Source organism: Panthera onca, chromosome E1 (genome assembly GCF_046562875.1).
Source record: "Panthera onca isolate mPanOnc1 chromosome E1, mPanOnc1 haplotype 2, whole genome shotgun sequence".
NCBI lineage: Eukaryota > Metazoa > Chordata > Mammalia > Carnivora > Felidae > Panthera > Panthera onca.
The window spans coordinates 27,742,234-27,767,410 of record NC_138352.1 but is presented as its reverse complement, the minus strand read 5'-3'; the positions used below and the strand labels follow the sequence as shown (position 1 = coordinate 27,767,410).

The window sequence follows — 25,177 nt, the reverse complement described above, 5'->3', positions numbered from 1 at the left end:
TAATACACAGTGCCGTGAAATCACAGACAGGGCACTTGTCCAAATCAGGAGAGGGGTGTCAAGGAAATGAGATTCAAACTGAGATCCAGTGAGTGCCAGAACTAATCGATGAAAGGGAGAGGAACACCAGGACCAAAGCCCTGAAGCAGGGAGGAGCTGAAGGGGTGCCCGACCATTAGCTGACCTTTTAGAGTTTTTCTCCCAATTCAGAAGAGATCTGACACTCCCCCTCATTGCAGAGGCTAAGACAGAAAATCCCCAGGTGTCCATGAGGCCCAGGGCTCTCACTCAAAACTTCAGGAACAGGAGCGCGGGCCACCGTGGGAGAAGGTGACTCAGGGGTTGGGAACGGAAGGTGATCCGCCTCTTAGATCTGGGAAGGAGGAAGCTCCACTCTAACAGATATTCATATATGCCCACATTTGTGGAGAACTGCAAGTGGGAAGTTCAAGGAATTGAAAAGATCAGTGGGGTTAAAGGATGAGGACGAGGGGAGAGGGCCCCAAACGGAGTGGCAGAGGGACCGGGTTATCACGCAGAGTTCAGTCCACTAAGGACTTTTACTGTGAGCGAAGGCTTGTCTTCTAAAAGACAGTCAGGGGACGAGAGGGAAAGGGGAAAAGGTAGAGCACCCGGAGGCCACAGCCTGACTCTACGGATGACACAGGAATACGGCTCTTTACAACCCGACCGAACTGAAGCGCCATGCCAAGCCCTCCCTCCCCAAGGGGCACCCCCTCCCCACTATTTCCCTGCTCGTCCAGATCGCTCGTGTCCCCAGCACACTGCCCTTCCATGCCACTCTGATCTACACGCCACACTGCTTTCCCTGCCCCACTGAGGTCCACCCCAGAGCCTGCCCCTCTGTGTCTGCTGCAAAGGGCACACACCTCGGTCACAGCCCGCCCGGCCCCACCGGGTGAGCCCCTCCAGAGCAGCTGAGGGACACTCATCTCGACATCCTGGCAATGGCTGTACCTCCACCTGTGGGGTCAATGAATGTGGCTGGACAACCGGACAAAGGAGGCCGTGAGTGGGAGACAAGAGGAAGAAAGGAGCGCAGTAGCTCCAGTATCAGAAAGGCACAGTCCCCAACAACTCTCCGTGACTCGGCTGTGTGCCAGGCACCAAAGTGACCACCGCCACTCAGAAACAGCAATATGCCATCGTTCACGGAAGACCCCGGCACCAAACTCACACCTCCAGCGCAGGCCGCTGCCCCCAGCTCCATACCCCTCTGTGCCAAGGACCCAGCAGCACTGCACCCAGCGGGCAGCTCAGATCTGCGGGATTTTAGCCGACCTTCTGATCTCTGCCCCTCTGCCTGCTCCCTCCTTATGGCAGCTCAGTTCAAAACACTGGAGAGGGGGGGCGCCTGCGTGAATTAGTCAGTTAAGCATCCGACTCTGGCTCAGGTCGCGATCTCATGGTTCATGAGTTTGAGCCCTGCACTGCATCGGACTCCCCGCGGTCAGCGTGGAGCCCGCTTAGGATCCTCTGTCGCGCTCTCTCTCTCTCAAAAATAAATAAAATGTTAATAAAAACCAAAACAGTGGAGTTTTCTTGGCTCTTCTCTTATGCCCCCATCCACCTCACAAACTCCACTGGCTCCACCTTCTAAATATGTTCTGAATCTGACCATTTCTCTCTCCCTCCTCTAAGGTCTTCTGGATCAAAGTCACCATCACCCCACACCACGGTTATTGTATTATTCTAACTGGCTTCCCGTTTTCTGCCCTCTGTCCTTCCCACGCTCGACCAGACCATTCCGAACACGGTAGCCAGAGTGATCTCCTTAAAATGAGCATTAGACCATGCCCCTCTCTGCTCAAATCCCCTCCCTCCACGTCAAGGCCAGAGCCCCGTGGTGCCCGCACTATTTGGATGGGGACAAGTCTGACCTCACCCCTCCTCGCTCTCTCCACTCTGGCCCCAGGGACCTCTTGTGATTCCTCCAACATTACTACCTGCCCTTTGTCCTGGGACTGCCATGCTTGCTGTCCCCTCCGTCTGGAAGGTTCTTCCCTGGTGTCATCCTCACACCTCACCCCCTCATCTCCTTCAAGTCTTTCTTCAATGTCCCCTTCTCAAGTGAGGCTCTCCTTGATTTTTCCACTTAAAATGGCTAACTCCCGGCTTCGTTTCTCTCCAACCTTGTCACCAACTGACCATGTAATGTGAACACGTAATGGCTTCAAGGGCGTCTGTCCTGCTCCCTGCTGTGCCCTGGGCACTCACCCTGGGGCCCAGCACGAGGCTGTCACTCGGTAAGTATCTGTTCAGCCCCGGCTTACACAGGGCAAGGCTGCAAGGGACAGAGCCGAGACGTAAGCCGGAGTCCGGACTGTCCTCCTCATCACTCCAGGGAGGGCTGGAGAGGGCGTGGCTACGGCAAATACCATCTTTTATGGTGTGGACAGAGGGCCAAACACAGACAAATCGGGAAGAAGCGTAAACAGAATGCAGCTGGAATGCAGCTAGAAGAGGACATAAACAGCCAGAAGGACCGACCTGGCAGCACAGGAATGTGAGGGGGTGGCCTGTGGGGCAAGAGACACTCTGTGCCTCACGCGGACTTCCACTCCCTGCCTCCCTCTGTGGACACTGTGGGCCCTCTCCCTCTTGCGGGTCCAGCCCGGCAAAGCAGGGCAGAGACAGCCTCACTCTGGGGGAAGGGGAGGCAGAGCCAGGGAGGAGGGACCGGAGGAGGTGACAACCACGGGGGACCAAGTACCCAAGCAACTTCAGTTTCACTTGTGAGTCAAAGCAAGTTATTGAAAGAGGTCGTCACTGCTCTAAGGCAAGCGCTGCTGATGGGGGGTGGGCTGGTGGGGGGTGGTGGAGGCAGGAGGAAAGATAGAGTGTCAGTTTATTTATTTTTTTTAAATTTTTTTTTAACGTTTATTTATTTTTGAGACAGAGAGAGACAGAGCATGAACGGGGGAGGGTCAGAGAGAGGGAGACACAGAATCCGAAACAGGCTCCAGGCTCTGAGCCGTCAGCACAGAGCCCGACGCGGGGCTCGAACTCACAGACCGTGAGATCATGACCTGAGCTGAAGTCGGACCCTTAACCGACTGAGCCACCCAGGCGCCCCGAGTGTCAGTTTATTAAATGCCAAAGCAAACAGATGAAAAGCAAAACAAAAAGTAAAACACTGCCGCCCTTAAGCCCTGACAGGCTTTGAGTGACCCCCCAGGACAAGTTTCACATGAGGTGGGGGTGGGGGAGGGACACATACCCTTCCTCCGTCTCATTGATAATGTCGCAGATCTCCATGTTCAACGTCCAGTCTTCGCTTTGCAGGGAGCCATCTGTTGCCTTTTCTGTAAAGTCAGAGACAAAATGGATTTACATTTTTCCCAGAATCAGGGGGCCCTGGCAGGAAACAGGAAGGGGCCAGAACCACCACATCCCCCTCCCAAGCACATGGGCTGGGCCGGCAGAGCAGTTCTAAGGGTGCTATTTTCACAAGGGAGCATCCAGAGAGAGATCTGGCCCTGAGTTTTGCAAGATGGAAAGTTCCGGAGATTGGCTGCGTGACAACGTGAACGCACGGAACGCTTGAAAAAATGGTTAAGATGGTAATCTTCACGTTACGTGTATTTCGACACAATTAAAAGTTTCAAAAATTAAATGAAAACACTCACAACCCCCCTAAGGTAGGTATTATTCCCTCCCGCATTGAAAAGGAAGGAAAACAGGCTCAGAAAGGCTGGGTACTTGTCTGGGATCTCATCATTGGGACTGGGGATACCGGCATCCAATCTCAGGTTGCTTGTCTCTAAAGCCTACAAAGTTGCATGATCCTGCGCCCCACCTGCTAGTAAAGCTGAACTTTTTTTTTTTTTTTAAGTTTATTTATTTTGAGAGAGACAGAAGTGGGGGAGGGGCGGAGAAAGGGAGGGAGGGAGAGAGAGAGAAAGAAGAGAGAGAGAGAGAGAGAGAGAGAGAGAGAATATCCCAAGCAGGCTCTGTGCTGCCAGTGCAGAGCCCGACGCGGAGCTCGAATCCATGAAACCACAAGATCGTGACCTGAGCAGAAACCAAGAGTCCAGCGCTCAACCTACTGAGCCACCCAGGTGCCCCTAGGAAAGCTGGACTTTGGATCTGGGGTCGTAGCTTAGACAAATTCTAAACGTGCCCCATCCTACCTGTACAGTTCATGAGAGGGATAACATCACCACCATTTTCTTCATACAACCCACGCTTCCACGGATAGATAAGAAAACAAACGACCTCTGTACATGCTGAAATTGTCCTTGTTTTACTGGATGCAGCTCTGGGGAAGTGACACTTGTTTTTACATAACATACTAGAACTCACACATCCAAACAAAGGCTGTACTTATAAGCAGTGACAATATACTCCAAAAATATAGCTACTGCTCAAGACATTTGTGCAACAGCTTCAGTCTGCATGTAAATGCCCCATTGTTTTAATTTTTGCCAAAAATGACACATCCCCAACTTTTCCACCCTCTTTATTCATCAACCTTAACACCCAAAGACCCGTTGAAACAAGCACGCGCGCCCATAAATGAGGCGGCTCTGTGTCTCAGGCAAATGCTGGGCCTGCAGCAGACTGGGCAGGGTGCTGGGAAGGCTCCGAGATCTGAGGAACCCTTAACCAAAGTCCACAATGGTGCCAGGCTGGCAGGGACAGAGGGAGTATCTGGTGTGTGCCCATAAGAAAAAAAGTGTGTGTGGAGAGGGAGAGGCAGGGATGAGAACCCGTGTCGGAGACTCACTGGAGGCAGACAGGCCCCCGAGACGCTGCTCCCCTGCCCCGTCCACCGCCTGCATGTGGAAAAGAGCAGCCACAGCAGGAGAGCTACCTGGAGGGTGAGGGTGGGGACAGACAACAGCCACCGTGGGAAGGGTAGGGGCAGGCCCCCAGGAAGAATGGCCCGAAGCAGCGGTCAGCTTAGCCTAGAGAAAAAGACTAAGTACAGAGGCTACAGGAAGGCAGAGGGGACAGGCATGAGGCAGCATCCGGGAATCACCCAGCAGCGTGTCCCCTTGGCACTGGGCATCAGCCGGAGGCGGAAGGCCACAGCCAGGTCCTGGAGCCGGTAACCGTGTGAGTGAAATGATTCGCGCCTCTGGCCCTCTGCTCTCCCTGCCACGCTCAGCTGTCTCTGAACGGCCCTCCCCTTCAAGGTGTCCACTCCCAGAAGATGTGACTCCCCCCAAGGTCTCACACAACAGGGGAGCGTCTGTGGCCATGAGTGCAGAGCAAATGCTCAAGAGGAGACCAATCCCAAAAAAGCCACTCTGCCCGCAGGCCCGGGCTTTCAACCCTTCTCAGCCGGCCAGGGGAGAGGCCAGCTGGCCAAACGGCCACTCCGAGCTGGTCATCCGTCCCTGTCACAGCACCGGCTGCGGCACAGACGCTCATGAGGAAGAAAGTCTGTGACTGCACTCTGGTAGGGCCATAGGGACACTGTCTTGGGAGGCTTAATAGAGGAAATATTAAATCAATGAAACCTCATTTCCAAGTTCGGTTTAGCAGCAGAATCCATTAACCTTATATTCACCCGCTCCCTTCCTCTAATAATACCGGGAAGGGGTTCAAAGGCATGATAACTTATCCTCCGGGTAGCGCATTCTATTCAATTACTGGGATTCTGAGTTTCCAAGCTAAAAGATATATACTCGTTTTGATTATAAAGAACCAACCCAAAAAGAATGCTGCTTTCTTTTCATTTTGCTGGAAATGCCACATAAATACAACCGTGGGTATTTGGCTCTGCTGAAACAGATGAGGGAAGTAGGGCTGACAAAGGAGCTCAAATCAGTTCTTATTTTTCTCTGCTCATAAAAGAATTCCCAGCAATGGGAACAAAGTTGTATCTGATTGCCCCTGGAACTGCAGCCACTCAATGCGTGCTCCCTCACTCAGTCCTGTCCCCGGGCCAGAGGAAGCAAAATTCAATCTCATTTCTTTTGTCACGTAAATCGTCAAAACCTAAGATAAATCCTGGTGCAACAGCAGAAACACAACGCTCCAGGGAGCGATGGGGCAAGTCATTCCCATCAGCCAGCCCTGGGGACGGATAAAGATCAAAACACCAGTGACCCTGGCTGCAAAAGCTGACCTTTCAGAGTTCTCTGGTGATATGCTAATGGCCAGGGGCTGAACTGGGCAAGACCAGGCAGGACAGGGCTGCACTGGGGCTGGGCAGGGCAGAGCAGGGCTAGGTAGGGCAGGTCTAGGCAGGGCAAGGCTGAGCAGGAAGGGCAGGGCTGGGATGAGCAAAGCAGGGCAGGGTTGGGCAGGGCAGGGCAGGGCTGGGCAGGGCAGAGCAGGGCTGGGCTGGGCTGGGCTGGGCTGGGCTGGGCTGGGCTGAGCAGGGCAGGGCAGACCAGGGCTGGGCTCAGCAGGGCAGAACAGGGCAGAGCAGACCAGGTCTGGGCTGAGCAGGGCAGGGCAGGGCAGGGCAGGACAGAGCTGGGCTGGGCAAGGCAAGGTTGAGCAGGGCTGCGCAGGGCTGAACAGGACTGGGCAAGACTGGATCAGGCAGGGCAGAGCTGGGCAGGGTAGGGCAGGACTGGGCAGGGCAGGGCAGGGCAGGGCAGGGCAGGGCAGGGCAGGGCAGGGCAGGGCTGGGAGGCCAGGGCAGGGCTGGGGAGGCCAGTGCAGGGCTGGGGAAGCCAGGGCAGGGCTGGTAAGGCCAGGGCAGGGCTGGAAAGGCCAGGGCAGGGCTGGGATGGGCAGAGCTGGGCAGAAGCAAACACAGCTCCCATTAAACCTTCAGTGCAAGACAGTATATTATCCTAAAGCTATTGACAAGGCATTTTCTCCATTCACAAAAGGCTGCCTCCAGCCAGGTGGAAGCTGGGAGCCAGGATGCCCTGAAGCCTAGACCCTGACGGCAATGATCGTGTTCTCTCAGGCTTGGTATTTCTGTCCCCCCACCCCCACCCCCACAGTCTGAAATCCCAGGCGGTCCTGCTGGGAGGAGCCTCACAATCCAGTGGCTTGGTTTCTTGGCTGCTGCTGTCTACACTTTGATGTTAAATATAGTGACTTCAGAGCAGCTAGCACCAGAAGGCAAAAGAGGGCTGGCTTTAGCATTTTGCATTCAGCAACATCCTTTTGGTGAGAATGGAGAAAAAATAGCCAAATTATCTACCTCCCCAACAATCAAGAGTGTGGGTCGCAGCCCAGAGGCACTGGCACAAAGGAACATCATTCAGGGTTCTTTCATGCCAGGTATTGAGGAAGAAGAAAAGGGGGTTGGGGTGGGCAGGAAGCTCCTCTGATAATATGCACCAATAATAGGAGATGAACCTTCTCGATTACTACATGCTAGTGAGGCAGGTTGGCATATACCAGTCGGGTGGAAAGAAAAATCAATCCTGACATTCTACACAGAGCCATTATTGTCTATTGCTTCAAATTCCTAACATGCTTTGTGAATGTTAATTGCAGCTGCTCCCCATCCACCGGAGAGACAAGAGAATGAATTCCAAATACTCATCCCTATTTTATAGGATGTCCTTTTCTATGACAGCTGTCCCTGCTCCTCTCGCACCCCTCTAAAGGAAGGTAACAGGACAAGAAGAAGGTATACAAAGTATGTCTGGTCAGCCTGTAGACTATTGTGAGGCAGCTTTCTCTGTAACTTGAAGGCAAAATAAAACCCCACGGTGCCCGTGCCCTTCGCTCCAGATTGGCACAGCCCGAGTCGTGCCATGCACTGCACTTGCAGATGACGAAGACGCTACCTTCAGAGGTCAGTATAATGGGAGAGGGCTCTGGAGAGTCAGACAGGCAGTCGGTTAAGGTACAGTCCAGTCTGAGTTGTAAGAGGACAACCACAGCCCTCTGGGTGGCTTTGATACCTGTGCCCTGGTGCCAAGGAGCCGGGAGGAAATTAATGGCACCCTGCGCACACACTGTGACAGACAACAGCAGCTTCTTTAAGCAGAACACAAACGTTGACAAGATAAACCAGAAAGAACCAGCCAGTGACCGTGTGTGACGGCCCGGAGGAAGCGACCACGCCTCTCTCTCACACACCCCAGCGAGAGAGCTCCAAGGAGGGCAGGAGGTATTACCCAGAAGCTTTTTACAAATATTCCTGGCGTGGTCCCAGTCCACACCTTCAGATCCGAACCTTTCGGGCACAAAGCCAGGTACTGACATGTTTTAACAGCTCCCCCCGGGTGGCTCGTCATACAGCCAGGGCTGAGAACACTAACTCAGGGGAAGGAGAGCCAACAGAGTCATCCAGCCGCCACAAATGTACTATACAGCTACCAATGCTGGACACTGGGGACAAAGAGGAAGGCAAGACAGCCTAGAGTCCGCCCTCACGAAGCTCCTGGCCCACAGGAGGACAAGGAGTCAAGTGATCCTGGCTCGGCCTCTGTGGACGCTGAGCTCCCGGGACTACTTACTCCCGTTTCTTCTCTGGGCGTTAGCTTTCCTGACAAGTGAGCCAACAGGCCGGCGTGATCTCTGACCCTCACGCTCCTCGCCGCCCACCCCCTTCTGACAGTGTGTTGGCCGATGTGTCCTTTTTCTTCTTTTTTGGTAATAGTGGGTTTTTGGTTTTTTTTTTTTGTGGTAAAATACACAGAACATCAAATTCACCATTTTAGCCTTTTGAAAGTGTGCAGATCAGCGGCACGAAGTACATTTCACACTGCTGTGCACCCATCACCACCACCGTCCACCCACAGAACCTCATCTTCCCAAACTGCAACTGTCTCCATTCAACACTGTCTGCTCACTCCCCTCCCCACAGCCCCTGGCAAGCATCATTGTGCTTTTCTCTCTCCACGAATGTGAGGACTCTAGGAACCTCGGAGAAGTGGAAGCATCCGCTATTTCTCTTTTTGTGTCTGGCTTATTTCACTTGGCATAATGTTCTCAAGGCTATTCTGCATTGTAGCAGGTTATCAGAATTTCATTCCTTTTTAAGGCTGAGTAATATTCTGTTGCATGAATATACCCCACTTTGGGTATCTCTTCGCCTGTGGATGGACACATGGGTTGCTCCCACCTTTTTTGGCTACTGTGAATGCTGCTAAGAACATGGGTGTGCAGACAGCTGTTTGAGTCCCTTCTTTCTGTTCTTTGGGGTATATACCCGGAAGTGGAATTACGGATCATATGGTAATTCTATGCTTAATGTTTTAAGAACTGCCAAATTGTGTTCCACAGTGGCTGCATCATTTTACATTCCCACCAGCAATGGACAAGGGTTCCAACTTCTCCACGTCCTCGCCAACACCTGTTATTTTATGTCTCATCATGGTTCTGATTTGCACTTTCTAGTGACTTAGTGATGTTAAGCACCTTTTCACATGTTTATCGGCCATTTGTATACCTTCTTTGGATGAATGTCTATTTGAGCCAGTTTTTGAATTAGGCAGTTTTGTTAAATCTGTTTATGGGTTCTGAAAGTTTTTTTTTTCTTTCTTTCTTCACGAAATCTTTAGGGTTTTCTACACATAAGGTCACGTCATCTTGGTGAGTTGCATAAGCTCTTTACATATTCTGGATATTAATCCTTTATCAGATGTATATTTTTCAAATATTGTCTTCCATTCTATAGGCTGTCTTTTCTTTGCTTTTTTTTTTTTTAACATTTATTTATTTTTGAGAGAGAAATAGAGCACAAGTTGGGGAGGGGCAAAGAGAGAGGGAGATACAATCTGAAGCAGGCTCTAGGCTCTGAGCTGTCAGCACAAGAGCCTGATGCAGGGCTCGAACTCAAGGACTGTGAGATCATGACCTGAGCCAAAACTGGATTAACCAATAGAGCCACCAAGGCATTACAGGCTGTCTTTTCACTCTCTTGAAAATGTCCTTTGATGCCCCAAAGTTCCTAATTTTGATTAAGTCCAATTCACCTACTTTTTTCTTTTGTTGCCTATGCTTTTGGTGTGATAGCCAAGAAATCACTGCTAAATCCAATGTCATGAAGCTATTTCCCTGTGTTTTCTTCTAAGACTTTTATAGTTTTACCTCTATGCTTATATCTTCGACATATTTGAATTTTCCTATGGAATAAGGTAAAGGTCCAACTTCAGTCTTGTGTCAGTGGATATCCAGTTTCCCCAGCACCATCTGTTGAAAAGACTGTCCTTTCTCTACTGAAAGGTCTTGGCACCCTCGTCAAAAATCAATTGACCATGTGAGAGGGTTAATTTCTGGGCTCTCTATTCTATTCCATTGGTCTAGGTCTGTCCTTATGCCAGTACCACATTGTTCACTGTTCTGATGACAGTGAGTTTTGGAATCAGGAAGTGTGAGTCCTCCAAATGCCTTTCCTTTTCAAGGTTGTTTTAATTATTTGGAATCCCTTGAGATTCCATAAGAATTTTAGGATGGATTTTTCTATTCCTGCAAAAAATGTTGGTGGAATTTGATTGGGGCCATATTGAATCTGTAGCTCATTTTAGGTAGAACTATCATCTTAAAAATATTAAGTCTTCTATCCATGAATATGGGATGTCTTTCCATGTATTTATGTTTTCTTTAATTTCTCTTAACAATGTTCTGTAGTTTTTGTGTACAAGACTCTGCCTCTTTGATAATTCCTAAGGATTTTATTCTTGTTGATGTTATTATAAATGGATTTTCTGAATTTCCTTTTTAGATTGTTCATTGTATAGAAACAGCTGATTCTTGAGTGTTGATTTTGTACCCTTCCATTTGGCTGAATCTGTTTATTAGTTGTTTTTTGTTGTGTTTTTTTCCCCATGAAGTCTTTAGGTTTTTTTTCTACATACAAGGTCATGTCATCTGCAAACAGAGATAATTTTACTTCCTTTCCCATTTGGAAGCTTTTTATTTCTTTTTCCTCCCTAACTGCTCTGGCTAGCACTTCCAGTACCTTGGTGAAGAGAAGCTGGTGAAAATGGGCATTCTTGGGCTAACACACACTTTTACAAAACCTGATCATATGCTGTAAGAACAAACAAAGCTGAAGAGAAGACCCATCTGAGTACTCACTGCACGGAAAAGTAGGTTATCTGCTGGGCGGGGCCGGGGAGGGTGTAAAAGCAAGAAGTACACCAGAATCCAGAGGACTCTGCAATCCAAGGGGCCTTGTATCTCTGCCTCCAGCCCTGAAGAAATCACCTTAGACTTCCCTGGTTGTAAAGCCTTCACACCAGCTAACTCGCTCCAATCCCATAACCTTTCCAGAGCCTCCTTTCATACCATCCCCAAGTGATGCCCTGAGAGGAGCTTCCCAGCACTTGAAGGCACAGTCTATGCAAGGATGAGCTTTCAAACCCATTCTAATGCTAGCATTCTAAGAGTTTCTTCCAATCTCACTGGCTTGATGAGCCATAAATATATTCTTGGCTCCATATCTAAACCCGAAGCTGCATGAAGGCAGGGCATCTTCAGTTCCTCGGGAAGGCCCAACCTTATGCTGATGAGGGCCTTTTAGAAGTCTGATGATCACTGTAAACCCTTCCAAGGCCCCTGGGTGATAGGCCCTGGGCAGTCTGGCAAAAGTGGAACTAGGTTTCCAGCTGTTTCTGTGTTCTCCCTTTGGACTCTGAATCAGGAGAAATGGGCCATCATAGTGGAGAGTGGAGAGTGAACAGGGGGTTTGAACTCAGACTTTGGTGAATCCTAGTTCTGCCATTTACTGTGTGACCCCAGGGCAGTAATTTGACCTGTCCAAGCCTTTCTGTCACCGATAAAGTGCTATACCAACAACAGCACTTCTCACAACAGTTGTTGTGAGACCAAACAACACATACAAAGCACTGGACAGAGCCTAGGATACAGACTTTCATTCCTCCACAAGCCATGATAATGGCTATTGCTTTTATTATTTTTTTAAATGTTTGTTTATTTTTGAGAGACAGAAAAAGGGAGAGAGAGAGAGAGAGAGCGAGCACAGGGAGGGGCAGAGAGAGAGAGAGGGAGACAGAGGATGTGAAGCGGGCTCTGAACTGAGAGCAGTGTGCCTGATGTGGGGCTCAAACTCATGAACCACGAGATCATGACCGGAGCCGAAGTCAGACACTCAACTGACTGAGCCACCCAGGCGCCCCAGCTTTCATTATTACTGCAGCTTCTGTGAAAGGGATTCTGCTAACATTCCCCTGGGCGCCCCTTCCTTCAGCATTTCTGTGTCACCACTGCCACCTACAGGTAAATAGCTATCCACAGGCTGTGCCCAGCAGATTCAGTGCCCTAGGATCATACAAGTATCTCCAGCCTTCCTGTTTTCTGAGTTTCTGAGCCAGGAGAGCTCCATGCCCAGAAGCCACAAGGGGCTCCTGTTCCAGAAGGAAGCCCCCAAACAGCATGGCCCATCAGCAAGGTAAAGAATAGCCACGGCACAATTTCCTGAGGAATCCAAATGTTAAAACTCCAAGAGGTGTGAGAGGCCATCCAATAAGAAGATTCCCCATGAGTTACTCAAAACAGGTATCACATTTCCTGGACTTCTAGAAATGGGGCATGGGGAGGGAGATATGGGGGGGTACAATGTTGCTGCTAGCTTCCCAATGACAGCTTCTTGCCCTCAAAGCTAGCACTGAAATACTGCTCTCAAGTCTTCAAGGAAACCAGCTCTCATTTCTATCACCAAAAAAAAAAAAAAAAAGAAAAAAGAAAAAGAAAAAGAAAGAAAGAAAAGAAAAGAAAAAAGAAAGAAATCCAAAGTCTACCAGGCACAACATTCTATTTGGGCCAGGTTCTTCACTTGTGTTACCTTATTTAACCCTCCCCTCCCCCTCCGGGCAGGGTAGCCCCATTCTAACAGGTGAAGAGTATCATCAAGCCCAGACTGGTGACTAGTCCAACAGTGCATAGCTGGCAGGTAGCAGCACTGTCATGACCCAGGTCTTCCTGGTAGACCGCACCTTGGACTTGGACTCATCCCCAAACAGAGGACGGTGGGGCAAAGAAAAGCCTGTGGCCTCAGGAGTTCCTGGATGCAGGAACCCTCCTGACCACACAGATGAGGGCTTAAAAGACTCCTGGGGTCTGAAATGTAAAACAGAGTGCTGATAAAAGAAAGGTCAAGTCCAATTAGCTGCTGGATCCGTTTTTTCCCTTCTTTTTTAAATTTTTAAATAAACTTTTAACATGGGAATAATCTTACCTTTCCTGAAAAGTTGCAGAGATTATACAAACAGTCCCCATACGCCCTTCTCTTGGTTTCTGCGAATATTAACCTCTTACATAACCACTGTCCATTTATCAAAACTACAAATTACCACTGGCACAGCACTATTAACGAAACTCCAGACCAGACTTGGATTTCTCCAGTTTTCCACTCATGCCCCTTTCTGTCCACAATCCGATCCAGAATACCACACTGCGTTTAGTTTTCCCTTCTTTTTGATCTGTTTTCTTTCAAGATGGACAGACCCACAACATCCCGAACTTCTTCTCCTGTCTGGAGAGCTCAATTCCAAAGGGCAGCTCTGTCTGAGCCACAATTCCACGCCCTGGCCTAATTAGGACACCACATGCTCCCACTCCCCAAACAAAGGAGTCCTTCAGGCCAGCCAAACAACAGAGAAAATAGAAGCTTGTTAGCCACACAGGCCCGGGGCTGCTGATCCAAGTTCTTTTTTAACTGGAATTCCCTTGAGAGGGATCCACAGATTTTAAAATGCATTCGGGGTGTGTTCTCTAGAAGCAGAGCCACTGGTTTGATGTGTTCTCTTCTTTGTACTTACTGGAATATTTTATGTGTGGACTAAACGAGCGTGCGAGAGAGGAGCTGGGGGAAGACACGGATTGAGGGCTGGGGTGGCAGTGGGCAAGTGGGGGGAGGAGAGGTCTCGGAAGGGGCCAGGGCCAGGCCCCGGGCCAGGAGGAGGGTGTGGTAGTGGGCTGGGCCCAGCCCAGCCAGCCCAGCAGTTTGCTCTCGTAACAGCCAGGCAGGTGGGCCAGTGGACCACGGGGAAGAGAAAAGGTCCCCGGGGAGCTGGTGCTAAGGTTAGAGCTGCCTTAAAGCAGAGCAGATATGCTGCTGATTCCTTCTTCCCCAGAGTGCCTCTCAAGGGGCCGTGCACCCTGAGAGCAGACAGGCGCGCCTGCAAATTTCACTCCCTGTGTGCGCTGCCCGTGCTCAGCGACTCCTGATTATGGAGGCCTACGTCCTAGAGGAGACTGAATGCCAGCCCTCGGGGAGCGGGAACATGCAAGGCCACCCTAAGCCTTCTCAGTTTAATTCAAAAACTTTAACTGAGAGGCCTTCCCCCACCCCCACCCCCACCCCCGGCACTGTGCTGGAGTGGGACAGAAAAATAAGCAAGACGGAGCCCCTGCCCTTAAGGAGGTCACCAGGCAGGAGACTTGCAAATAAGCAGCCAGTACAGAATGTGGGGAGTGTTCCAACAGGAGTGTGCGGGAGGGAGGAAAATAGGAAGACTGATGGGCAACAGATGACTGGGGGAATAGTTAATCACGCTGGAGAGAGGGGAGGAAGGGCCTGTGAAACGAAACGGCAGGAATCTGGAGGAGGAAGGGTCCTCGCCCGCAGCACCAGCGAGCAGAGATGTGAGGACGGAAACGCCAGGCTGTGGTGAAGGGAAGCAGTGACAGGAGGCCAGCTGGGAGAGCCCTTTCATTTTCTGTAAGGAGTGTGCGCTTTCCGCAGGAGGCAACGGACGGGCCTTTCCAACCCGAGTGACAAGAATATTTGCGTTTGACACAGACCCCTCCGGTAGCAGCGTGGGGGCTGTACTGGAGCGCAGAGACTGCCGGCAGGAAGCAGGGGCAGGTTACCAGACCGGCTCCGTGGAAAAGCGGAGACAGGAAGGGCATTTGGTCAAGGGCATGGCTGTGAATTTGGTGTTGTAGGCATCAGTCCTGGGTCATTCGACCCTGGGCACAGGTCTTAAACTCTCTGAACTACAGTTCGGTCTGCCATGAAAGGGGGCCAAAGAGTTGCTACGCCTCAGCGGAGTGGTCGTGAAGATTAGAGTGACTGATACAAAACACCAGATGGGGAACCCAGCACACAGGGAGAGTGTGGGGAATATGAACTACAATTCTTAACACACGCCTTCCGCGGCCTGGACCTGGGGGAAGACCGAACTCGCGTGCAGAGGGCAGAGGCGGGGGTAACAGTCTTCAAGGCAGAGGCTGAGGAGGCCACCCTAAGTCCCTCCTAGAGGGACCGTGACAGGGCTGCACTCTGTTGGCCAGGCACCAATCGGCCTACTAGACCAGCCAGAGACCACAAGCATCATCCTGAACCAAACTAAAAAGGAAGGTCTTCTTTCTGCCTCAAAGAGCGATTACAAAATTCCAAGCCCAAGCTGGGAGAAAGACTCCCCAAAGTTCCCCCGGGCTCACTCCTGCTGTGCTCAGTAAAGCCAGAGTGCTTTGACTAACTCCTGCAAAGCGCTGTCCTTCAGAACTAGGTAAAGAGAAACACTCTCCCTGCAGTCAAAGGCATTTGTGGGGAGCAGTCAAAGGCAACCCAGCAGAGTAAGGCTCAACTATAAGCTAGTCTTACCATCTGGAGGCCTTGTCTTGGGAGGCATAGCGGCTAATAAAAAACAGCCCCGGTAAAACAATAAAGTTAAATTCTTACTCTTAAATTAACACACTGTTAAAAGAATAACACGCACTGCTAGGAAGGGTGATGTGAAACCAGAACATCAGGTTCTTGAAGGTAGCATACACTTAAGAACTCTTTGGAAAAACAACTTGGACAATAGCTATCAAGCGGTATGCTGTAAAAGATTCTAATCCTTTGACCTAATAATCTCTTTAGGACTCCACTTAAAAGAAACATCTCAAAGAAAAAAGCCACCCACCCCAGCAATTCTCCTCATAGGCATACACACCCAAGAGACATGAAAACGTTATGTCCACACAAAAACCTGTACATGAACGTTCATGACAGCATTAATGTAACAGCCAAAAAGTTGAAACCGCCCAAACGTCTATTGAGTGATAAAAAGATAAAATATGGCATATCCATACAATGGAATAATATTTGGCAATACAAAGGAACGAAATTCTGATATGTGTTTCAACATGGATGAACTTAGAAAACATTATGCCAAGTGAAAGAAGCAAAACATAAAAGGACAAATACTGTGGCTCGGTCGGTTACGTGTCTGACGTCAGCTCAGGTCATGTTCTCACAGTCTGTGGGTTCGAGCCCCACACTGGGCTCTAAGCTGATACCGTGGAGCCTGCTTCAGATCCTCTGTCTCCTCTCTCTGCTCCTCCCCTGCTCGCCTGCTCTCTCTCAAAAATAAACATTAAAAAGAAAAAAAAGGACAAATACTGTATGATTGCAGTTACGTGAGGTTACTAGAATAGTCAAATTCATAGACTCAGAAAGCAGAAGGGTGGGTGCCAGCAGCAGCAGGGAGGTTAATGGGGAGTTAGTGTTGAATGGATATAGTGTTTCAGTTTGGGAAGAGGAGAAAGTTCTGGAAATGGACGGTAGAAATGGTTGTACAACAATGTACACTTAATGTACACTTAATGCACTTAATGTACTCGATGCACACAGGGGTGGGGCAGAGGGGGGGAGAGAGAGAGAATCTCAAGCAGGCACCACACCAGTGCAGAGCCTGAAGTGGGCTCGATCTCACAACCATGAGATCATGACTTGAGACAAAAATCAAGACCCAGACGCTTAAATGACTGAGCCACCCGGGTGCTCCATGTTACATTTTTAATGGGAAAAAAAGACCACAGGTTGTAGGAGTCCATGTATACAAAATGTCCAGAAGAGGCAAATCTATGGAGACAGAAAGTAGATTAGTGGTTGCCTAGGGTTGAGACGGGAATTGACTGCTAATGTGTATGGGATGATAAAATTGTTCCACAACTGAATAGAGGTGACGGCTACACAACTCTGCAAATATGCTAAAAACCACTGACTTGGGGCGCCTGGGTGGCTCAGTCGGTTAAGTGGCCGACTTCAGCTCAGGTCACGATCTCGCGGTCTGTGAGTTCGAGCCCCGCGTCGGGCTCTGGGCTGACGGCTCAGAGCCTGGAGCCTGCTTCCGATTCTGTTTCTCCCTCTCTCTCTGCCCCTCCCCCGTTCATGCTCTGTCTCTGTGTCAAAAATAAATAAAACGTTAAAAAAAAAATTAAAAAAAAAAAACACCACTGACTTGTACGCTTCAAATGGGTGAATTGCCTACTATGGGAATTGTATCTCACCAAAGCTGTTGAAACAAGGGGAAAAGGCTACACACAGGCACATGTTCAATACAGAATTATTTAAAATTCACAAAACTAGAGGCACCTGGGTGGTTCAGTCGGTTGGGCATCTAACTCTTCATTTCGGCTCAGGTCATGACCGCACGGTTAGTAGGACTGAGCCCCGTGTGGGGCTCTGCGCTGATAGCATGGAGCCTACTTGGGATTTTTCTCTACCTCTCTCTCTCTGCCTCTCCCTAGCTCACACACACATGCCTGCATCCTCTCTCTCGAAAAAATAAATAAACTTAAAAAAAATAAAACTCACAAAACTCAAATATGAAATCGAAAAAGGATGGCTAAGGAAATTATGGTACGTTTATCAACTCAACTGAGTATCATACAGCCATTATTAAAATCACATAGAAGCATTTTATGATGGCATAAAGCAAACAAAATTGTTTAAAAAAATTGTTTAAAACAAACAAAAAAAAGATGCACCAGATATAAGGCCTGGGAGAGAAATAGAAAAAAAAGTGAAAATAATCAGTATCTTGAAGTATTTGGCATAGAGACATATCTTTTAAAACGTGTTCTGTCATCAGGGACGCCTGTGTGGCTCAGTCAGTTAAGTGTCCAACCCTTGATTTCGGCTCAGGTCATGATCTCACGGTTCATGAGTTTGAGCCCCGTATCGGGTTTTGAAGGACAGCACAGAGCCTGCTTTAGATTCCCTGTCTCCCTCTCTCTCTGCCCCTCCCTAGCTTGTGCTTTCTCTCTAAAAATGAATTAACACCAAAAATTTTTTAATGAGTTCTGTTATTATTGTTTTATAAACAAAGAAAGGGAATATTGTACCGCAACAGACTGAGAAATAAAATGCAAGTTCATAACCAAAACTAAAACCCAGTTATTTAAATTCTTCCATCAAAAATAGCCAGGCACCAGGGGCGCCTGGGTGGCTCAGTCAGTTAAGTGTCCTACTTCGGCTCAGGTATGATCACACGGCCCGTGAGTTCGAACCCCGCATCTGGGTCTGGCTCTGTGCTGACAGCTCAGAGCCTGGAGCCTGCTTTGGATTCTGTGTCTTCCTCTCTCTGACCCTCCCCCGTTCATGCTCTGTCTCTCTTGGTCTCAAAAATAAATAAACATTAAAAAAAAAAAAAAAAAAAAAAAAAAAAGCCAGGCACCAGGCATAAGGCTGTCCTGAACATAAGTAAACCTTTTTATTGACTCTAGAGACTATTTTCCCTAAGAATAAAAGCCCTCTTACCCTAAGATCTAAAAGGCATTTGCATCCTGACCAAGCCTATTAACTCCCCCTTTTCCTAGACTGGGTTACTCATGACTTGGTTTTTCTTTTGAACCAGTGTATGTATGTATGTATGTATGTATTTATTTATTTATTTATTTTAATACTTATTTTTGAGAGAGTGCAAGCAGGGGAGGGACAGGTTGGGGGCAGAGAGAGGGGGACAGAGGATCTGAAGTGGGCTCTGTGCTGACATGCTGACAGCAGTGAGCTTGATGCGGGGCTCAAACTCACGAACTGCGAGATCATGACCTGAGTCAAAGTCAGACGCTCAACCGACTGAGCCACCCAGGTGTCCCATGACTCGGTTTTTCACCACCTAGTAGGGGCCCCAGCTAGTCAAGAAGGAGCAAACAGAGAGCAAGCTGGGCTGGCACAGGGGAGGTGCGGACATGATATACACATGTGATTAGCATTCCAAAGACAGATACAACAGGGTTCTGAATCATCTGGGAAATTGCTCCTATCCATCAACATAGAAAAATCAGGAATATCAACATTGAGAACAGACAGGGAGATTACATTTAAATGTAACCATATTTAAATATGAAGAAGAGACCAGACACAGCATGTATTCCTACTTGTACAATATTCAGAGCTAACAGACTTATCACACACAGGTTGTATAACTTATTAATGACAATGTGACTTTAAACAGTGGCTCTAACTGGGTCACCTTGAATAATACCAAACAAAGCCTGCCAAGGGAAACATGCAAATAAGATGATCATGTGGGGAATCCAATGGGGAATAGGCATTTTCCTAGCATCTAGGAATTTTTATTGTAGAAAAAGAAACATAGTATCTATCTAGCTTCTTTAGCACCGAAGAAACAGCATGAGGATATTTCATTCTTCAATGGAGCGGAGTCCAAAGGGAGAAATGAGCCTGACGTTTTCTGCACATCGCACCCAAGTCAGGCTGGTGTGTGGATACGGCAGTGCAGTCAGATTTATCCGAGGAAGCCTGAGCAACGGGCGCATAGCACCTATCACCCCATGTAGCACGTGCAGCACGAATCGCACAAGACAAGTAGCAGAGGCCCTGAAAAGAGGCCTCTCCTCTCGCATTCTCTGAGGCCAGGACCCGCAGGCAGGGCACCCTTTTCCCTAAAGCAATCCCAGCCTCCGAACCGCTTGTCAAGTGAAACCTTCCCTCCTGTACACACCGTTGCAAACAGCCATTTGGCCTCCTGAAAATGGTCACAGAAAGTATTGGGGAGGGGCGCCTGGGTGGCTCAGTCAGTTAAGCGTCCGACTTCGGCTCAGGTCATGATCTCACGGTTCAGGAGTTCGAGCCCCGCGTCAGGCTCTGTGGTGACAGCTCAGTGCCTGGAGCCTGTTTCAGATTCTGTGTCTCCCTCTCTCTCTCTCTGACCCTCCTCCGTTCATGCTCTGTCTCTCTGTGTCTCAAAAGTAAATAAACATTAAAAAAAAAATTTAAAAAAAAAAGAAAGTATTGGGGAATCTTAATCTTTCACCTGATGACTGGATATTTTACATTAGGAATTTTGGTTAATTTTTTTAGATGGGATAATGAAGCTATGAGTATACTTTTAAAAGGTTCCTTATCCTTTAGAAACACACACTTAGGTATTTATAGATGCAATTATATGATGTCTGGGGTTCACTGCAAAACAATCCAGGAAAGGAGATGGGGTGGTGGAGGGCGGTGTAGATGAACTGAATCGGCTACGAGTTGATAGCTATCCAAACTTGCTAATATGTGTGAGTTCATCATCACAGCCTCTCTTTTCTGTACATGTCTGAAAATTTCCCTAATAAAAAGAAAAGAACATTCAGTAGGAAAGGCATAAAACCATTCATAACTTTGACCCAGCAGTATGCCCCGAAGGAAATAAGTTAGGGGGAGGGGAGAGCTGATTCTGCAGATGCCTAATTGCGGAAAAACTCCGTTACTCCCAACAAATGAGACGATGGCCAAGCAGCGAGGGTACATCAATAAGGCAAAAATGCTACGTGGCTTTTTAAAATGATAAATACTTTGGCCTCGTGGCTAAGTGGAAATCGGTAAAGGAATGCTAAATGAAAAACAGGCAGCATGAAATATTATGTGCATACTAATCACCAGAAGGTAAAATGCGTGCTCACATAATGAAAAGGGTCAAAAGAGAACACAGGAGGCTACCTCCTTCCTTTAACAACCTCCTGCCTCCGCTCCGTGAGGCCCCCAACACCCTGCACCCACACACGCACGCACGCACACACACACACACACACACCGGCTGAATTAATTGCGTTCTTCTGGGACCCACAGCTCTGGCTTGTGGATTCTCTCCCGCCCCTATCACCATGCAATGGCTCTTCCTGGACCTGCTGCCCCCAGTGCTCCAGGAATTCTATCAGCACACAGTAGGTACTCAATAAATGCTTGTCCATCAGATTAGAACAGAAATAGCTGCTGTCTATGTCTTAGAGGTTTGGGTTTTGTTTTGTTCTGTTTTTTTTTCTGTAGAGCTGTTTACATCCACAGTAACCATTCAGGAAAGGCATTTCTCAGTGACTACCAGAGAACAAAGCTTCCCTTTCTGGTTCACAAAGTGCTTCTGCTGCCGTGGGAGAGCAAGGCAAAACAAAGTCAAGTGACTTCCGGGTCCGGAGCCTCCCTGGACCACAGAGAAAAGCCTCATTTTGTTTTGCGAGCTTGTCATAAGTCTCAGTGCTATGGTTCCTAATCCCAAGTCTGGAGATATTCCCCAAGTACAGCTTGGAGAACAGGCCTTTCCTAAACCACCTGAAAGGGGAACGCTGTGTGGCTGCTCTCAGTGGCTGGAGCAGCGGTGAAGGGCAAGAGCAAGAGCGCAGCCGGGAGACATAAAGGCCGCGGGTGCGCAGCAGCCCCAGGCTGGGAGGACAAGAACTGCCCATCGAGGCTGGAGATGGCACTTGAGTTTAAAGGGCTCTGCAGGCAGCTGCACAGCCGGCCCCAAGACCTTCCAGGGCGGCTTTCCAGCCTTCTGCTTAGAGCTGCTTCGAGCAGCAGACTCTGGGGGAAGTGGTTTCATACGGATATTCAAGAATGTTGGGAAGAAATCCATAGGTCATTTTTCATAGCCGCGGTTCGTAACTGTTTTTGGATAAAATGTTGAAGAATATACTCCCTTTGAGAATCGGGTAAGACCTTCCCAGAAAAGTGCACACACGTACACAATTCTGCACACACTTTCAACAGGTTCTTCAAGAACTCCTGACCCCGGTCAGAGACCACTCCTGCCCTAGAGGGTCTCAGGCGCTTTAGCCGCTGCTATTAATAAAACACTTTAAAAAAGGCTAATGGCAACATGAATTTCCACTACAGCAAGGCAGCTGTGATATGTGAGGTACAGGCATAAAGTGATGTGCAGCAGGTCTCTGGGGAGGGGCCTGTGGCTTCACAAAGACCACCAGGAATGACACAGAGAGCCCATGCCTGGGCTCCCAGAGGAAGGCAACGTATAGCTAAGACGCTCTACCCTGGATCTTCAGACATGAGACTGCCAAGCCTGACATCCTCAGGGCCTGTGGACCCTGAGACGGTCTCTTTTCGTTGGACTGGCAAGCCAACACCCGACTCATCATGCAGTGTCAATTTACCGAGGGTTTCCTTAAATGCTCCAGAAAGTGGGGTGCAGAAAACTGCCGACACGCTGTAATTCCTTCCCCTAATTAGAGCCAAAACATTGGGTCCCAGTGGTCCTGGGGAATGACCAAAGCAGAGACTGCTGTGACATGGAAGAAAAGGTGGTCTGGGCATGGGAAGGAGAACTTCAACTTGGCAGGGGCAAGGGGGGGCTGCAGAGAGCCCCTACAGCAGACACACACACCTGGCAGGCCCCTCATGACAATCTGAGGCCTCTCTGGACCCCTGGGGTTCCCAGCGACTGACTAATGCCATCCGCTGTCCCAAAGATACAATGCCCTTCCCAGCAGCCTCTTGCAAAGCAGCCCATCAAGACACCACAGAAGCTTTTGTCACTCACAGTCCTGTTGCAGCTCCTTGTTGCCCTATAACAGTGCAACAAGTCAGTCTTAAGTTTCTTCTTACCTAGTATTAAAATATACTTAAAGAATATATCCTGCCTACTTCCAAAAGGAATTTCAGGTAGTTTTTAATAATAATTTATACCCAAGGCAAATAAAATAAAATAAAATAAAATAAAATAAAATAAAATAAAAGCAAGACTGGAAATCACATGAAACGAAAGATGAATTTTTTTTTTTTTTTAATGTTTATTTTTGAGGGAGAGACAGAGCGTGAGCCAGGGAGGGACAGAGAGAGAGGGAGACACAGAATCCAAAGCAGGCTCCAGGCTTTGAGCTGTCAACACAAAGCCTAATGCAGGGCTCAAACTCATGAACCCTGAGATCATGACCTGGGCTGAAATCAGACGCTCAACCAACGGAGCCACCCAGGCACCCCTGAAAGATGAAATTTTGACCAAGAACTGGAGAGATAAGACAGTAATTACAATTAAACAACAAATCAGGCCTGGGCTCCCTGGTAGCCTGGGCAAAAAGGGAAAGATATGGAGTTCCACAGTCTTTGCTTTCTGATTAATAAAGGCAGAATAGAAAACATTCCACTGAGGAAGATGGTGATTTTCTTTGGCTGACACTCAGTTTTAATATGAAATTACGGCAGCCGTCCTTTACATTAAGGAATAATGAGTAGCATAATACAAATCGTCTTCAACGACAGTTTTACATAAAATACAAAATGTTCTTCCTATAACTTAGTCAGGCGTTGAGTACCCTTCAGAATCTGTCCCAGTTACTCTCCCAGCTTCATTTCCTTCTTCCTGTCCCTCCCATCCGCACGAGGAACTACATATTTCAATCAAACCAGACTTCTCATTCCCGGAACACACCTAGTATTCCCCTTACTTACCTTTACTCACCTTAAACTCTTGTTTTAATTACACTCTTTTTAAAGTTTATTTATTTATTTAGAGAGAGATGGAGATCGTACATGTACGAGGAAGGGGCAGAGAGAGACGGAGACAGAATCTCAAGCAGGCTCTGTGCTGCCAGACTTGAGGCTTGAACCCATGAACTGTGAGATCATGATCTGAGCCGAGATCAAGAATCAGCCGCTTAGCCGACTGAGCCACGTGGGTGCCCCAAACTCTTCTTTTTTTTTTTTAAAGTAGACTCCATGCCCAATGTGGGGTTTGAATCAAAAAAAATGTGCTCTACTGACTGAGCCAGCCAGGTGCCCCCTCCCTAAACTCTCTCTTTTTTTTAAACTTTTCTTAATATTTATTTATTTTTGAGAGAGAGAGAGAGAGAGTGTGTGTGTGAATGGGGGAGGGGCAGAGAGAGAGGGAAAGACAGAACCTGAAGCAGGCTCCAGGCTCTGAGCTGTCAGTGCAGAGTCTGATGTGGGGCTTGAACTCACCAACTATGAGATCACAACCTGAGCTGAAGTCAGAGGTTACGTGACTGAGCCACCCAGGTGCCCCTAAGCTAAACTCTTAAATTCCTGCCTCTTTGCAAAGATTTCTCCAGTTCTCCCAGTCAAAGAGGTCTCCTCTCACACCTCTCCAACCCTGCCACCACCTCAGGGCAGAGCACCACGGAGGTCACACAGGCACAGACAGGATGGGTAGGGTCTTAGGAGTCAGGTTGACCTGAGCTCAAATCTGATGCTGCTATTTATTGACTGTGAGCAAGCAGCTAACTCTCTCTGAGCCTCAGTTTCCACATCTATAGAACAAAAACCACAATACCTATACCTTGCAAAGCTTTGTAAGGACTGAATGGACACCTATAAAGGCCTGCACAGGACTGCAGCCCCCAGGAAAAGGGGGCGTGACAATGGCTGCTTATGTACAGACTTGGGTATCTGTCTTCTCTCCTGCATTACAAAAGGAGCTCCCTGAAGGTGACAGAGTGAAGTCCCTCCCCAAATGTCTTCCACATAGGAAGACCTTGATAACGGAGTGTTTTCTGGAAGCCTATTTGGAATTACGTCAGAGATCCTGACACGGGGTGGATTCAGACCCAGGTCCAAACACAAACCTCCTAACTCCCAGGCCACACTTTATCCACACAATGCTGCCAGCCCCTTGAGGCTCTCAAGCACTCCGACTTCCTTTGCCCACAGTGAAAACCCTCTCCCCCATCAGAAAGTCATTCTTATCATACAGGTCTCCAAATACCCATGCAAATCACATTATTACAACCTGAAGTGGCCACCTTATCCAAAGATCCTATTTGAAGAGAGCCGGTGGGTATTTAATTGTTATGAATGTATAGCACTGACCAATGCCTTGATGAACTAGAGATAAAATCTATCAGCCCTTGATGGCTAATTTGGTATAACATGAATACTGCGAGTTCTAATAACTCACAGGAGACTACTCTAGCACTTACAAGCTATATGTCTTCCACACTCATAAAACAACCATAATTACCTTTCATGGGTGAGATGTTCTAGTAATTCCTAAGTGACTTAACCCTAGAAAGTCTATGGAAAAAGCTAATTCAAAGACTTTTTGTTTCCAAAGCAGAAGGCAAGATCAAGAACCTATGAGCCCATTTTTAAACAAACATTCCAGAAACCATACATCCCTTCATTTCCTGGGGACATATATGTGGCAGTGACGCCATCCCTTGCCAACAGTGTAAAACTGTGTCAAAAACCGCTTTGAATTTGCTATTTTGGAAGTTCCTTTCAGAAGCAGTGCGGCTCTGTTGTGGGGTGAAAAGTGAGGCCTTCCCGCAGCAGGCAAGGGGGTGCACTTTG

The 25,177-nt window shown here is 48.4% G+C and overlaps 1 protein-coding gene across 7 annotated transcripts in view; it reads right to left on the bottom strand.

The window, feature by feature from the left end:
- TOM1L2 (target of myb1 like 2 membrane trafficking protein) overlaps window positions 1-25,177 on the bottom strand; it is a 120,570-nt gene that overhangs the window by 57,017 nt on the left and 38,376 nt on the right. For all 7 annotated transcript variants that reach the window (XM_060647105.3, XM_060647099.3, XM_060647100.3 and 4 more), the window contains exon 2: window positions 3,242-3,326. In XM_060647105.3, coding sequence (XP_060503088.1) covers window positions 3,242-3,326 — 85 coding nt within the window. The remainder of the gene's footprint in view (window positions 1-3,241; window positions 3,327-25,177) is intronic.